The 14,904-nt window shown below is 43.0% G+C and overlaps 1 protein-coding gene across 1 annotated transcript in view; it reads right to left on the bottom strand.

Annotated features, from left to right (window-relative positions):
• The window catches only part of dlg5a (discs, large homolog 5a), a 148,764-nt gene that overhangs the window by 103,443 nt on the left and 30,417 nt on the right, over positions 1-14,904 (bottom strand). Inside the window, exon 3 of the mRNA XM_084321008.1 lies at positions 4,055-4,229. Within this exon, the coding sequence (XP_084177134.1) occupies positions 4,055-4,229 (175 nt within the window). The remainder of the gene's footprint in view (positions 1-4,054; positions 4,230-14,904) is intronic.

Here is a 14,904-nt window from a genome sequence, read left to right as displayed (position 1 = left end):
GAAGCTCTTGGTACCCAAACTCCTGTATCCAATAATAATAATAATAAATCTATCTGATAAGACGGGACCCTGATGTAAAGAAGACGAAAGTCTTTTTCTGGTCTGCATCCCCTTAACAATTGTTTGTATTGAGCGGTACTCTGCATTGTACCCATTCTGCAATCTGTTAATATAGTTTTCAATCAATCAATCAAATGTCTCATAACTTCCTTGTGGGTGGTGACAACTTTTCTGAGCCAATGGGCGCTCTGCGCAGACGATCATGCATTTGCGTTGAGCAGATGCTGGCGAGGTACTGTGGTGCCTAGCTCAGAAGACTGTGCGTGGCTCGCTCCTGCGAGATTTCCGCGGCTCGCCTAGTCAGATTTCCAGAGCAAGTCGGACAACATTCTAACCGTCATGCAACACGCTTGGCAAGGCGGTAGTAAAAACTGCACAGATCTGCGTCTGCAGGGGCGGAGCTTCCTACAGGCGATATAGGCCGTTGCCTATAGAAAAAATATTAATTTTTTTATTTAAATTTGTTTTGCTCTGCGCAGTTTTGGCGCCCCCCTCTATATCTGCAACCATTATTTTTTACATACAGAAAAATTCTAACATAAGGGAAAATGAGCCAAAAATCTAAAACGGTCGGTCGGTCTGAGCCTCACAGTCAGAACATGCTAGAGCGTTGTGCATTGATGGGTATCGGTCAAGTGTTTATAGAATTGAGCGTTGAAGAAAGAAAGACTAACGTTAGAGAACTATGAAGAGGCAAAAGCCATCCGGCCATCCAGTATAAAAAGAGAAGAAAAGAAGAAGACGAGAAACATGCCAAGGTGAAAGGTATGCAATTTTGTACAACTTCCAAGACCTGCCACACCAAGAGCTGATGAAGCAAGCAGAGGCACTTGTACACACCTTAAAACCATGGAGAGCAATCTGATTTGGATGGGAAGGAGCTGGCTCAGGAGTTGGAAAATTTGATGTGATTGACTTTGCAGCGAGGAAGGCCAGAAGGATTGCACTGTAAATGGAAACCAGTAGGAGCTACAGGCTAACCTTGAAGTGTGATGATAGGGAGTGGAATGTAAATAGTTCTTTAGACAAAGTGAATTTGTAATTTTTATTTACCTATTTGTTTGTTTATTTAGCATATTATATTTTGATTATATATGTGTAACATATTTTACAATACATAATATTCTTTTAAAGCAAATTTGCACGTTATTTTATTGTTTGTTATTATTATTATTATTATTGATTGTTAGCGAAGTTGTTTGTTTTAATTCTTTAGTGTGCACTTTACATTTCTTCTTAATTTTCTATGAAAGCAAATTGGCACATTATTTTATTGTTTGTTATTGTTATTATTATTATTATTATTGTGTGTTAGCTAAGTTGTTTATTTGTTTTAATTCTTTAGTGTGCACTTTACATTTATTCTTAGCTCTTGTTCTTGCTTGTAAAAAATAAAGGTGCAGTACTTTACTGTATAACTGTTAACCCTTTCACTGCCACACGACGGAGGGTTAACCCTTTACTATCACACAACCGACGGTCGTGAAAGGGTTAACCTTCTGTGTATTGTCGCAGCTCAGACCGTGCATACATGTCACCAAGCGGTAGAATATGAATACTGCAACAAACATGAGACGGCCTTTCATGCATTAGTTTCACCACTGACGTGTTCTGTATGACCCATAATTCATTATAGTTAATTGTAAAATAGCGACAGTAGTGTAATTATTGTCAAACCCATAAATGGAATAGGTCTTTCTTTCCGAATGAATGCAGCATGGTTTATCTATATAGCGTTATCGGAATACTACGGGGTGCGCTGACTGCGATCCGCGGGGAGCTGTTTTCAGATAGGGCAGTCTATTTGCAGAGAGAACATAATATTAACTAGAGTCCGCTACCCGAGACACATTGTCCTTGATTTGTACCGCAATTTGGGACCCAAATTGGAGCGTGGAACAAAACGCACAAATGCCATCCCCATGCACATTCAAGTCCTCTCCACCCTCAGGTCTTTGGCCACCGGCACGGTCCATCGTGATATATTGGAGATGGATCGAGCAATAGACTGTTACTGTACCACCCATGTAGCTGTCAAAGCTCGATCACAAATTCAGTTATGTGAATAGAAAGGGATTCCACTCAGTCAATGTTGCGATGCGCATTTGGCTGATACATGTCGTTGCTGGTGACCGGGAGGAAGGCACGCATTGCATTGAATTAAATTGTATTGTTATTACTGGGTATCTGTAATTAAAATATCGCTTAAATGCAGGCGATTGGGGTTATCCACTGAAGCCATAGTTAATGACTCTGACCAGTCCAACGAACGACCCAACAGGAGTGCAATGCTCACACGCGAACAAGCGCCCTTTAGAGCGCAGTTGGCCTGTTTGTTTGGCATGGGGGGGGGGGGGGGGGGCAGACACAGAACACCCACCTCCAAACGCAATTAAATATTTATTTATTTTATCTTTTTCCCCCTCCATTTTCCTCCGATTTTCTCCCATCCCAATGTTAGTCGTATGCCAATTCCCAATCCCCTTCCTGGTCGCTGCGCACTTACCCCCCACAGTCAGATCATCTGGGAGAGTGGAGGCTATCACGTGCTTCCTCCGACACACGTCCAGCCAATCAACCGCTTCTTTTCACCTGGCAGCGCGGATCCTCCCTGAGAGGGCGTAGCGTGTGGAAGGATCACACTATCCCCCTCAAGTCCTATCCGCGCTTAGCAGGCGCCCCGACCGAACTGTAGGAGTCGCTGTTTACAACGACCCGGACCCACCCGCCAGCTTCTCCCACCCTCTAATACAGCCAATTGTATTAGTGTGAACGGCCAGCCAAGCTGGTGACAACCCCGTAGCTGTGAGCTGGATTCGAACAGGCGAATCCAGCTCACAGCTCCGGGGTTGGTGACGAACGCAATCTCCGCTACGCCACCTAACCGCCCATTAAATATTGTTTAAAATAAAAAGTGAAATACTATTATTTTGTGTGTCATGTTTCCTAATAAGATTGGTCACAACGAAATGCTTTCTAGCTTCAATTTGTTGGTTAAAATAGATGACAACTCCGTTGAAACTTCACTGGGAGTGAGATTGATCACGGAGGACTCGCTCTCAGTGAAGTTTCAAGTCCGCTTAGTCCATTATTCTACATTCCATGGGGGTATTTCATTACCATATATGGTTCATTAGAGGCGGTTCTGTATGCAAATACTTAAAATCGTGCACGAGCGGGGAGCATAGAACAAGTGGCATTTATCAACACGGAGTACTTGCAGGTGTGCGTAGGACCTGTGTACGCACGTTTGATAAATCTCGATTTTTCTGTGCGTAGAGACATTCTAAATTCTGTGCTTAGGAACAAAAATAGAACACTTTTTACGCATTATTGATAAATGAGGGCCCAGGAATATAGTACTGTCACCCTGCGCTCAGTGATGCAGTGAGGCACAGTAATGCATTATAAAGTCACAGTGATGCATTATAAAGTCTGATGGCTGTTGGAATACCGGAGCAGGAGAGAGGTATTCCAACACTTCACTTTACAATTCATAAGACATCAAGGTGACAGCATTTGATTATGGTAAAATGCATGTCCAGAGCCTGGCATCAAGTGTATACGATGATGTGCCGTGCAGCCTTCATAACAACTTCTTTGTATGACGTGTTTGTTAACAGGATGACACTGAAATAAAAATGCCCTCAGCTTTGTCACTGTCCCGTCTGTCCCTCTCCCTCCCTCTGTACCTCTTCCATGTAAGGTCAACATTATCCCTGCCAGGGGGGAATTATTAGATAAAGACATGGCACTCGGAACTGAGGCTACCAATATCCCCGGGAGAGGACGCTCACCTTATCAAGCTCAAGAGTAAACATTACTGGTCGTAAAACCTTGCCCACCTCGACATTAATAAGCATGAGGTATAAATCAATAGGCCTCTTATGGATTCCCTTTGGACAAGAGCTCAGAGAATCACGGCAGACGGCTCCGTAGACATCAGCTGCGTCACGGCCTGACAAGAGCTTGGCAGGCGAAGCAGGGTTTGTACCTGCAGTCGTCGAAGGTGGTGCCAGGTGATGCGAGTGCCAGGCGCTTGCGTAGCTCGTCCCGCTCCCTGGTGACCTGGCGGAGTTGGAACAGCACGGTATCCAGGTTGTCGCCGGCTGGCCGGTTGTCGTTCATGGCCGGGGGTGGTGATGAGGCTTCACCGTTAACAGGTGAACCTGCAACAGTGAACACATTACCGGACACTAGGACCGCTTACCAGTGCTCACACACACACACACAATACACAGACTAGCTAGCTGGTATTCCCTGTGCTTATAGTGGATGGGATCCTGTGTCTTGGTATGGTAAATAGATATTCTAGACATAGAATAGCCTAGGAGTTCTGAATGAATGGCGTACCTTAAATGGCATACTGTAAATGAAATAAATCCCATCAGACACAATGCAATAAAGTCAGTCAGTCAAAATTTTCGTTTACACAGACGAAAGCACCTTACAATGCGAGCCAACCCGGTGTTAAAAGGCAAAGCAGGTCAGCCGGTGACCTAGACATTCTGAATGCATTACGTGGTCAAAAACAACAACCGTCTGCTATGACATTCCTCTTTAATCTGCCGGGGTTTTTTTCCATGGCAAACAATCTGCAGCATTACCTTGGATTCACAGGGCTGCGCTGATGCTAATCTCCAGGGAACATGAAATGCAGTGGTAGGTAGCGCATCTCAGATGGGATTTGGATTGGGTGATGTATTTCTGGTACCGTTCTGTCTGGCTTAAGCAAGGTCTCTCCGGGGATTTCTTATCTCCACCAGGCGGAGGAAATACTTTGGGCCGTGTCCGTCTGTTCGTGATTCCATCCGTCCGCAGCTCATCTCGTAAACTACAGAGCCGATTTGGATGGCATGGCGCATAATATAGGCCGACAGCAGGCCAAAGACAATTTCATTAAAAAAATTATAATAATTTGATCTTTTTCCCCCTCCTTTTTCCTCAATTTTTCTCCCATCCCAATGTTAGTCGTTATGCCAATTCCCAATCCCCTTCCTGGTCGATGCGCACCTACCCCCTACGGTCGGTCTGGGAGAGTGGAGGCTATCACATGCTTCCTCCGACACATGTGTAGCCAATCAACCGCTTCTTTTCACCTGGCAGCACGGACTCTCACTGAGAGGGTGTAACGTGTGGAAGGATCACACTACCCCCCTTAGATCCTTTCCTCGCTGAGCAGGCGCCCCGACCAAACTGTAGGAATCGCTGTTTACAACGACCAGGACCCACCCACCAGCTTTCCCACCCCTAACACTGCCAATTGTGTTAGTATGAGCGACCAGCCAAGCTGGTAGCAACGCAGAGAGCTGGGCTCGAACCCAGCATCTCCTGCATTAGTGGCGAGCGCCTTGCCCACTGCGCCACTTAGCCGCCACAATTATTTCATTTTAATTCATTTCCCATCATTGTGCATTGAAATAGATTCAGGAGACTGTAAAGTTACACCTTTTTCAACACAAGAGGGCGATAGCCTACTACACAGCCTCAAAACAACCACTTCCGTTTAGAACTATGGCCCAATAGTGTGCTTGTTGTTGCCATATATCTGAACGTTAATTTGTGTTCTCCAGAGATTCCACCATTCAACCAAATTTTTTGTTTGTGCCGGGGTGGAATATTAGTTTGCAGAATATATTTTGGGAATTTTCACTTTAAAAACACGTACAGTAATATTCCATTGATTATGTAGGTTCTAATGTTATAGCTAACATCAATGTAGTGTAGTCAGCTACCGCTTTTCAGTGTGTGCTTAATTAAAGTTAGCTAACGTGATCTGAGGGTTATAATATTGCATTGATTGTGTAGGCTCTACTGTTATAGCTAACGTTGCATCAACATAGTGTAGTCAGATACCAGAGCTTTTGATGCATAATATATATAAATCTTGAGTCAGAGTCGAGTCTCGAGTCCAAGTCACCAAAGAAGAGCCAGAGTCGAGTCCGAGTCGAGTTCCCATTAACCTAGTCCGAGTCCAAGTCATCAAGGTTGATGTCTCTTTATGCAGCTTAAGTACTGAACATGAGGGAACACACGTGTCTGCCCTTGCACGAAATTAAATAATGTTACGGTATTAATATAGCCATCAATATCTTTCGATTTTTGAATATTCGTTAAATATTATTATTATAATTTTTTTTAAATAGAATAGTTTAAGAAAATATATTTCCCCTTGTTTTTACCGGCACCTACACTGTGTAGTACTGTAGTGTATTGAGAGGGGACGCTATTAACTGTTACACCGCTGAACTTCCTCTCTCTTATTCAGTAGGTGCGATGGTGCCAGAGAGGCAACTACCCATGTGACCTAAGGATAGTAGTGCCGGACTTGAAAAACATTCAAATGCAAATGTAATCAACTATTGTTGTTTTTTCTGGTAAATTAATCATTAATCGTGATGCAATTCGGAAAAAAAAATAGTGTGACAGTAACGTCAAAAAAAGAAATAAAAAAATCAAGAGTACTGTACGACAAATCTCATCTCGCTCGACAGTCCGAGTGTCTATTGAACTGTATTGTTATGCATATATATAGCAGGGATTGCACAATTTCAATTTTTTTTCCTCTGGTTTTGGTTGTTACTACTGAGAATGTTATTGTTAAGTGGTTACACAATTTGAGAGCTCACGATATTGTATATCAATACATTTTAACTTGACTATTTTGTTGAGGGCGAGGGGGGCCCCCGCCCCGACAGAAAAGGTTTGAGAACCACTGTGTTAATGTGTGTGTGTGGTATTGGAATATATAACCCTAAAACTACATTAAATCTGAGCCTGTTAGGCAACGCTATGCATCATCAAGGCTGCAGTTCTTGATATGGGGACCAGGCGTTAGGTAGGTTAGGTAGGTTAGCCACAGCAGGGCACCAGGCGTTAGGTAGGTTAGCCACAGCAGGGCACCAGACAAAAGGCAATACAGCCCAGGAGTTCCATCACGGCAGAAATATGATGCATTCGTTTTTCTAAAGGTTTCAGATAGCCATGAATGCCTAATGTGCAATTAATAACCAGAGGGGGTTATAATTATGGATATTCCCATAACATTAGCCATTATTAGCCCCATCAATCATCGTTAAGCAGCCTCCTAAAAAACTGCTGCAGTTATGTCTGGATCGATATACTGTAAAAAGAAGAGCGAAGGCAGGAAGAATACATCCTTTGTTCACAATATTTATTCATCCTGAACTCAATATTTTCAAGGGACACTCCACTGGCAAATTCTCTTTTGTTTACCATGGTGAGCATTTTAATACTTGACTTGCCATGATGAGCCCTGGAAAGTAGGCCCATCATCTATGGATACTATTTGGAGACGAACAGCAAATAAACGAATGCACACATTTGGAGAAATCCAAAATTCTCTGAAGTGTGTTCTTTAATTTAGTAAAGCAGGCATTCCTTCATCAAAAGCTCATACGGCGTAGATATGTTGCATATCCCAGAGGCTCCAACTGGCCCTAAATCTGGCACCCAACAGAACATTAGAATGCTGGTATTATGACATAATAATATTACCCATATAATGTATTATTTATAACGTTATGTATAATACGCTTATATTTTTGTTGCTTTGTACAAGGAAGAACAACACAGACAATGTTGCCAACAGATGGTACTGGAGCGGAGGCGCCACTAAATGTCCACCGGCGGGTAGGAATAATGGAAGCTTTACACAAAAGTGACAAAGCCGTTAGTGTTTCAAGCTGTTTATTATGAACATTGCGACAACCCGGCCTGGACCCTTAACCCGCCCATCTATCTACTACAAATGATCCTCTCTTTGTTTTTGCAAAGCAGTGAGGATGGAACCGGCCAGTGTCTGGTGGTGAAGAAGCATCAATCTCAATGAGAGCCAGGGGCAGGGACTCTGCATCACAGCAGTGGTGACTGACACACATCCTGAAGTCACAGCAATGGAGGACAAATATGTGTACAATGCAGCACCATCCTCTCTACACCGCCTGCCCTACGCCAACATGCAACACCATCCTCTCTACACCGCCTGCCCTACGCCAACATGCAACACCATCCTCTCTACACCGCCTGCCCTACGCCAACATGCAACACCATCCTCTCTACACCGCCTGCCCTACGCCAACATGCAACACCATCCTCTCTACACCGCCTGCCCTACGCCAACATGCAGCACCATCCTCTCTACACCGCCTGCCCTACGCCAACATGCAGCACCATCCTCTCTACACCGCCTGCCCTACGCCAACATGCAACACCATCCTCTCTACACCGCCTGCCCTACGCCAACATGCAACACCATCCTCTCTACACCGCCTACGCCAACACCATCCTCTCTACACCGCCTGCCCTACGCCAACATGCAACACCATCCTCTCTACACCGCCTACGCCAGGGTCAATGACGTGACATCTATTTTTCCTGTCCAACTGAATTTTACCTTAAAAAAAACACTACAATTCATAAAATATAACATGTATCTCTAATACTAGGGATGTCCCGATACGATCAGGATTTTTTTAATTTTTTTGCTTTTTTTTTATTTATTTATTATCACACAGAGCAGAAGAATTTTGCCAAAACAAACGCATTTCCTTTGATTTAATTATACATCAAATGATTTATGTCAAGGATGAGGGACATCCATTAGTTGCAGAACTTGCAGTCACCTGATTTTTACAGACGATGGCGCCATTGCTCTCATGAAGCAGCAGGTTGGAGGCGGAGTTTTTAGATTACTCCGGTTGCAATGCCTCGCTTGAATGAAGTTAACTTTTCACCTGGATAACGTCAACATTCAGGGTGAATGTAATGTGAGCCACCGGCGCGGCGCTTGAGCCACCTCGAGCGCCTCGAGGGACTATTGAGGCAACAGTCTCGCTTCGCCAGTTTCTGACAAAAATGCGTCAAATCAGTTACTAATGGCAAGGCGCTCGCCACTAACGCAGGAGATGCTGGGTTCGAGCCCAGCTCTCGGCGTTGCTACTGGCTTGGCTGGTCGTTCATACTAACACAATTGGCAGTGTTACACCGGTTCCTGACAGGGAGCGACGCGAGCGAGCGTGATTGCGAAAATGATAAAAATTTATTAGTTTCAATCAGACTATCCTGACCTACCGCGAGCGACAGCGAACTGAGCGGCGATGTCACTCCCCCCTCAAATATTCGCTCGCTGTGTCTCTAGTTGAGCGATTACGCGGCCGAGTCCCGCCCCTAAACACTTTTTATTGGTCGAGAATCGCAGGCTGCTTTGCCCCTGTGCTTCCAGGTAAATACACACACACAGACACAATCGGACAAGCGCCGCGTCATATCAGGACAGTGTCGCGCGTGATTTCGTCTCCAGTTCGCTCGCTCGCTGCCTATCAGGAACCGGTGTTAGGGGTGGGAAAGCTAGTGGGTGGGGATTGGACGTTGTGGACAGCGACTCCTACAGGTCGGTTGGTGCGCCTGTACAGCAGAATCAGGAAGTATCAGGGGCAGCGTGAGCCTCCCATGCGTTACTCCTTGCCACTGAGAGATTGCGCTGTTCAGGTGAAAAGATGCGACAGCTGCCTCCTAGTGTACCGGAGGGGACACATGATGCAAGGCTTGGTCCTCACTGCAGCCGACCAGTGGGAGGCATAGTCTAGCAACGTTCAAGACAGGGGAGGGGAGAATTGAAGGAAGAATTGGCGAGGCGAAATTGAGATGGGAGAAAAATATAAAAATATATATTTTTTTTACATCAGTTACTAATGTGAAAGATCGGATCGGGAAAGATTGGTATCGGTAGATACTCAAAATCACATGATCGGGAGCAAGAAAATGTGATCGGGACATCCCTATCTAATACCTTCCTCATATACATACCAACTCTAACTCATCCAAACATTTTAGTTATTGGTCATTTTTCTGCTATCTGAAGTGTCAAAAGTCCATGTGGGGCGACCGTCCAGCATTGACTTCTATTTGGACAACCGGCTTAAAACCACTTTAAATCTATTTAAAGGTCCCATGTCTTATAAATGGCCTTTTCCTGTGTTTAGCATTGTTTTATAGCAATGGGGGTTTGTATCAATGGGTCTGTTTCTCTAATCTTCATTTTGGCGGATTGCTCTAATTCAGTTGAGACAATCTCCTCCCCCAGTGAACTAGGTCATTCTGATTTGACTCGCTTGGCTACATAGCAAGGAGCTGATCTGTAGTAACGCCCCCTCTATGTTTGTAGCGCAACCATTCGCTCAACAACAGAGCGAGGGGAAATACCCGACACTTCCTCAAGCGGGTTTTGACAGAGAGAGGCAGAGAACGAGCGAGAGAGGGGGAGAGAGGGACAGGAGCTTCTGTCTGGAAGCACACGCATTTACACACACAACCTCGACCGGCGCGCAGGGAAGCACACACGCATTTACACACACACACACACACAACCTCGACCGGCGCGCAGGGAAGCACACACGCATTTACACACACACAACCTCGACCGGCACGCAGGGAAGCACACACGCATTTACACACACACACAACCTCGACCGGCACACGGGGAAGCACACGTGCATTTACACACACACACACACACAACCTCGACCGGCGCGCGGGGAAGCACACACGCATTTACACACACACAACCTCGACCGGCGTGCTGGGAAGCACACACGCATTTACATGATAATGTTGCCGTCTCTCTCTCTCAGTAGTGCCAAATTTCTCAGTTCTTCGCTTGATATAATTAATACAAATGTCCAATATAACGGAATTCGTTAGCTCATAAAAATGTGATTATAACAGACTGCTGTTTAATGTCGGGCCGACTGCCCACAGATGGAAATTCGCCTATTTGATTTCAAGTCAGCAGCAGCACGTGAGTCTATCGACAGGACTTATTTTATTTGGAATATAATGCATACGCAAAAGTAGCCTAGTTTTAAGTTAAAATATTATAAATGGACATGCCTTGAGGATGTCATTCTTTATATAGCCTGCCTATCAATTGTTTTTAAGCTCAATAAACTCTGACCGGAATTTCTCCCATTTGTCCGGGAGATTGAAATGTTCCAGGACACTGAGACCGGCACCAATATTTTCTAACGGAAACCCTGAGTGACATGTGGTAAGAGCTAGCTAGTTTGGTTTCTGTAGCTAACGGTTAGCCTATAATATTTTACTGAACTGGAAAACATCATCTGGGTGACCGAGTATCATGTGGGGCGACCACTGCTGAGTGTTTTACATGATAGATATATGTCCTGTATTTGTAGTTTCTGTATATTTATATTTTATTCATGATTTATATACATAAAGTTCTTTGTTTTAGCATAACTCTTTGTATACTTTAACATATATTTTTCAACATGTCTGTCATTTTTCATTCCTATTTAGGAATTAACGTTTCTTTTTGAGTATTGTACAATATATATATATTTTTTTATCTACTTTTTCTCCCATTTTCTATTTTTCTCCCATCCCAATTTCGTATCTTCCAATTCTACCCTCTCCTGTCTCGAACGCTGTTAGGCCATGCCTCCCACAAGCCGGCTGCAATGTGGACTAAGCCTTACATCACGTGGCCCCTCCGGTACTCGAGGAAGCAGCCGTCACATCTTTTCACCTGCACAGCGCGATCTCTCAGTGTCGGGGGTCTGCGTGGGAGGGCATGCCGCCCCCGCCGCTTCCTGATTCTGCTGCGCAGGCGCACCAACCGACCTGTAGGAGTCGCTGTCCACAGCGTCCGATCCCCACCCATCAGCTTCCCACCCCCTAATACTGCCAAATGTATTAGTATGAATGACCAGCCAAGCTGATAGCAATGCGGAGAGCTGGGCTCGAACCCAGCATCTCCTGCATTGGTGGCGAGCGCCTTGCCCACTGCACCACCAAGCCGCCCCAGTATTGTACAATCTTATGAGAACATTTAAAAAACGGTATAGCATGACATTCCATTTAGGTAATTGTACACTATGAATTGAAAATGGGGGACCCTGATGTAAAGTTTAAACAAGACTAGGGCTGACCTTCGAAGCTTTTTTTGGCAATCGAAGCTTCGGGGCCGAGCTTCGATTTTAATTCGAAGCTTCGGAAAAAAAATAAAAATAAAAATAAAAACGTTTTTTTAAATTTTTTTTTTTATCTTATGTTGTGGGACTTGTACAGCACTTTCGTAAACGTTGTTGTTTTTAAATGTGCTCTATAAATAAAGTGGGTTGGATTAATTAATTAAGTAGCCCCTTTCGTGACTGACGCATCCAACAAGGTTTCACTGTGTGATTTAATTCAAGGTGGATCGCTGTTGTCGTTTGAACAACTTCAGATTTCATGGGAACTACCAATCCCCCAAATCAAGAATGTTTAAGATGAATGAAGTAAGATTTTGATTATTTGAAATATGGCCTGTGTAGACTAAACTATGCACAGAATTATGTCAGTCTACAAGGTCCAGATTCTACATGGTCCGGCAATGTTGACCTTGTAGACTCCACTACAGACCAATTATCAGTGAATGTTCATGCATTTTTAAGAAGGGCAACTTCCACAAAAAAACAAAGAACTCACCAAAACATCTCAGTAGCACCTTATCTAAATGTTATATTTCATATATGGAGATTCATATTTATTTATGTATTGCATGCATTTCTACATTTTATTTCCTATTTTGTTTATTCATCCCAGTATCTTTCTTTCTTATGTGTGGAATTCTACAAGGTGCGCGCACACACACACACACACACACACCTACACACACACACACACACACACACACACACACACACACACACACACACACACACACACACACACACACACACACACTTACATTTAGTCATTTAGCTGACGCTTTTATCCAAAGCGACTTACAAGTTCTGTACGACAAGACAGCAAGAAGGGTACAACTCTATCAGCTGAGTAACAATGTTCATCAAAGTGTTGCGTGTTACAGTGTAGGTTAGTTTATTAGGACAAGTGCATGACAGTAAGGTTAGTCACGGTTCGATTTTTTTTTTTTTTATCATTTCAGATAATGGTTGAAGAAGTGAGTCTTTAGTCGACGGCGAAAGATTGGACGGGATTCGGCTGTCCTAACTGGGATGGGTAGTTCACACACACACACACACACCTACAAATCGAAGTAAAAAAAATAAAAAATAAAAGTTGAAGAAAATTATTATTTTTTTTTTTTTTTTTTAACTTTGATTTTTTTTTTAATGTTCGAAGCTTGTGCCATCGAATCGAACGTTCGAAGCTTCGAAGCATTTAAGACAGCCCTAAACAAGACAAATGTCTTTCTCTGGTCTGCATCCCATTAACAATTGTGTGTATTGAGCCGTACTGTATTGTACCCATTCTGCAATCTGTTACATAAAGTTTTCATTCATTCACATGTATTAGTGATGTTTAACTAGTTTAACCTATTTTCTAGATGGCACAAACAAGCAAACAGAAGACTGCTCACTACAGACAGCGGGTCAATGCTGAGAAAGGTAAAAACGTTAGGTAACATGCAGTATATCTTTCTCTGGTGTATTTCAAACTGTCATGATGTTAGTAGGATTAGGAATGACCTTTTCTGTAATATCTTGAACTTAAGTTTGTATGTAATTTAGCCCACCAGAATCAGTATGGCATTATACACCATTGTTTCAGCTACCAGAGAAGAAAACAACAGGGCAAGATTCCATATGTGAAGTCAGATGAGCTATCGGAGAGGGAGAAGGCTGCATCCAGAGGTTACAGGGAGAAGGAAAAATATGGAAAAGGCGATGCTGGACCTGACACCACCATCCATGGAAAACACTCCACCAGTTCTGGCTGGTGTAGAAGTAGAGAAGAGCAGCAGGGAAAGCTGTGGTGGATCCCCTACCTCTAAATGAGGATTTGAATCCCCAAAATTTACTTTGATTCTACAGTAGGTTTATCATCCCTTGAAACCATATATCCAGCTCATGATCAACAGTGACATATTTCACCAATACATTTTCAGTGGATTGCACTGTGCACATCTGCATTATAATCTGATCAAAGTTTGTTTCGTGTTTGATATATCTTTGGGGAATGTTGACCTAAATGTGGGCCCTCGCATGTTAAGATTAACATGTTTTACTTTTGTGATATTTGAATGAATTGAAGAATATTTTTGTTGACCACTTGAAAAGATTGTAATAAAAACATTGTTCAGTTTTCTTTTGTCTAAACTGCATTGTGTACATTTTAAATAGACTTTTAACTACACTCATCATTTGGGGCGACCATTTGTCATGCAGGGTAACCAATGATGGGTCAATAACTGTACTAATTTCAAAATAGAATATCCATCAGTTTTGGCTCAAATATTAATCACTGGTGGTATACTATGCTTAAGTCAGGAGTCAGCAACCTTTACTATCAAAATTGCAATTTTTTCCCCCTCCCACAAAATACAATTCCTCTTAGCCGCAAAACCAATTTACCCTTAAAATGAAGATAACACAGTGTATATACATGTTGTGTACATATACATGTATATACATATTTTAGTATGTATACCATTTTATATATAGTTATCCCCAAGCATACCCCACATTTAGCATAAAACGCCTGACAATTGCATACCCAAAGTAATTAGCTATTTATTATACTTTATACTTATTATAGCACACAGTTTGTTGTAGGGCTGGGCGATATAACGATAAATATCGCGATATATTTTAATAATCGATATCGAATATCGAGAAGAGAAAAAAATGTAAAACCAGAGACAGTGGACAGACTTGTCTTTCTTGCCTGCAACTTAAAGTAATGGCTTTGCTTGTCCAAATGACAATACTGACCAAATTGAGATTTATTTTTCTCTTGTCCATTTATTTTGTTTGCTTTCTAATTTAAAATACAGTTTGAAACTGTCTGTACACAGTA

The sequence above is a fragment of the Notolepis coatsorum genome, assembly GCF_963971535.1.
Source record: "Notolepis coatsorum genome assembly, chromosome: 9".
NCBI classification, from domain to species: Eukaryota; Metazoa; Chordata; class Actinopteri; order Aulopiformes; family Paralepididae; genus Notolepis; species Notolepis coatsorum.
This window is presented reverse-complemented; position numbering and strand designations above follow the sequence as displayed.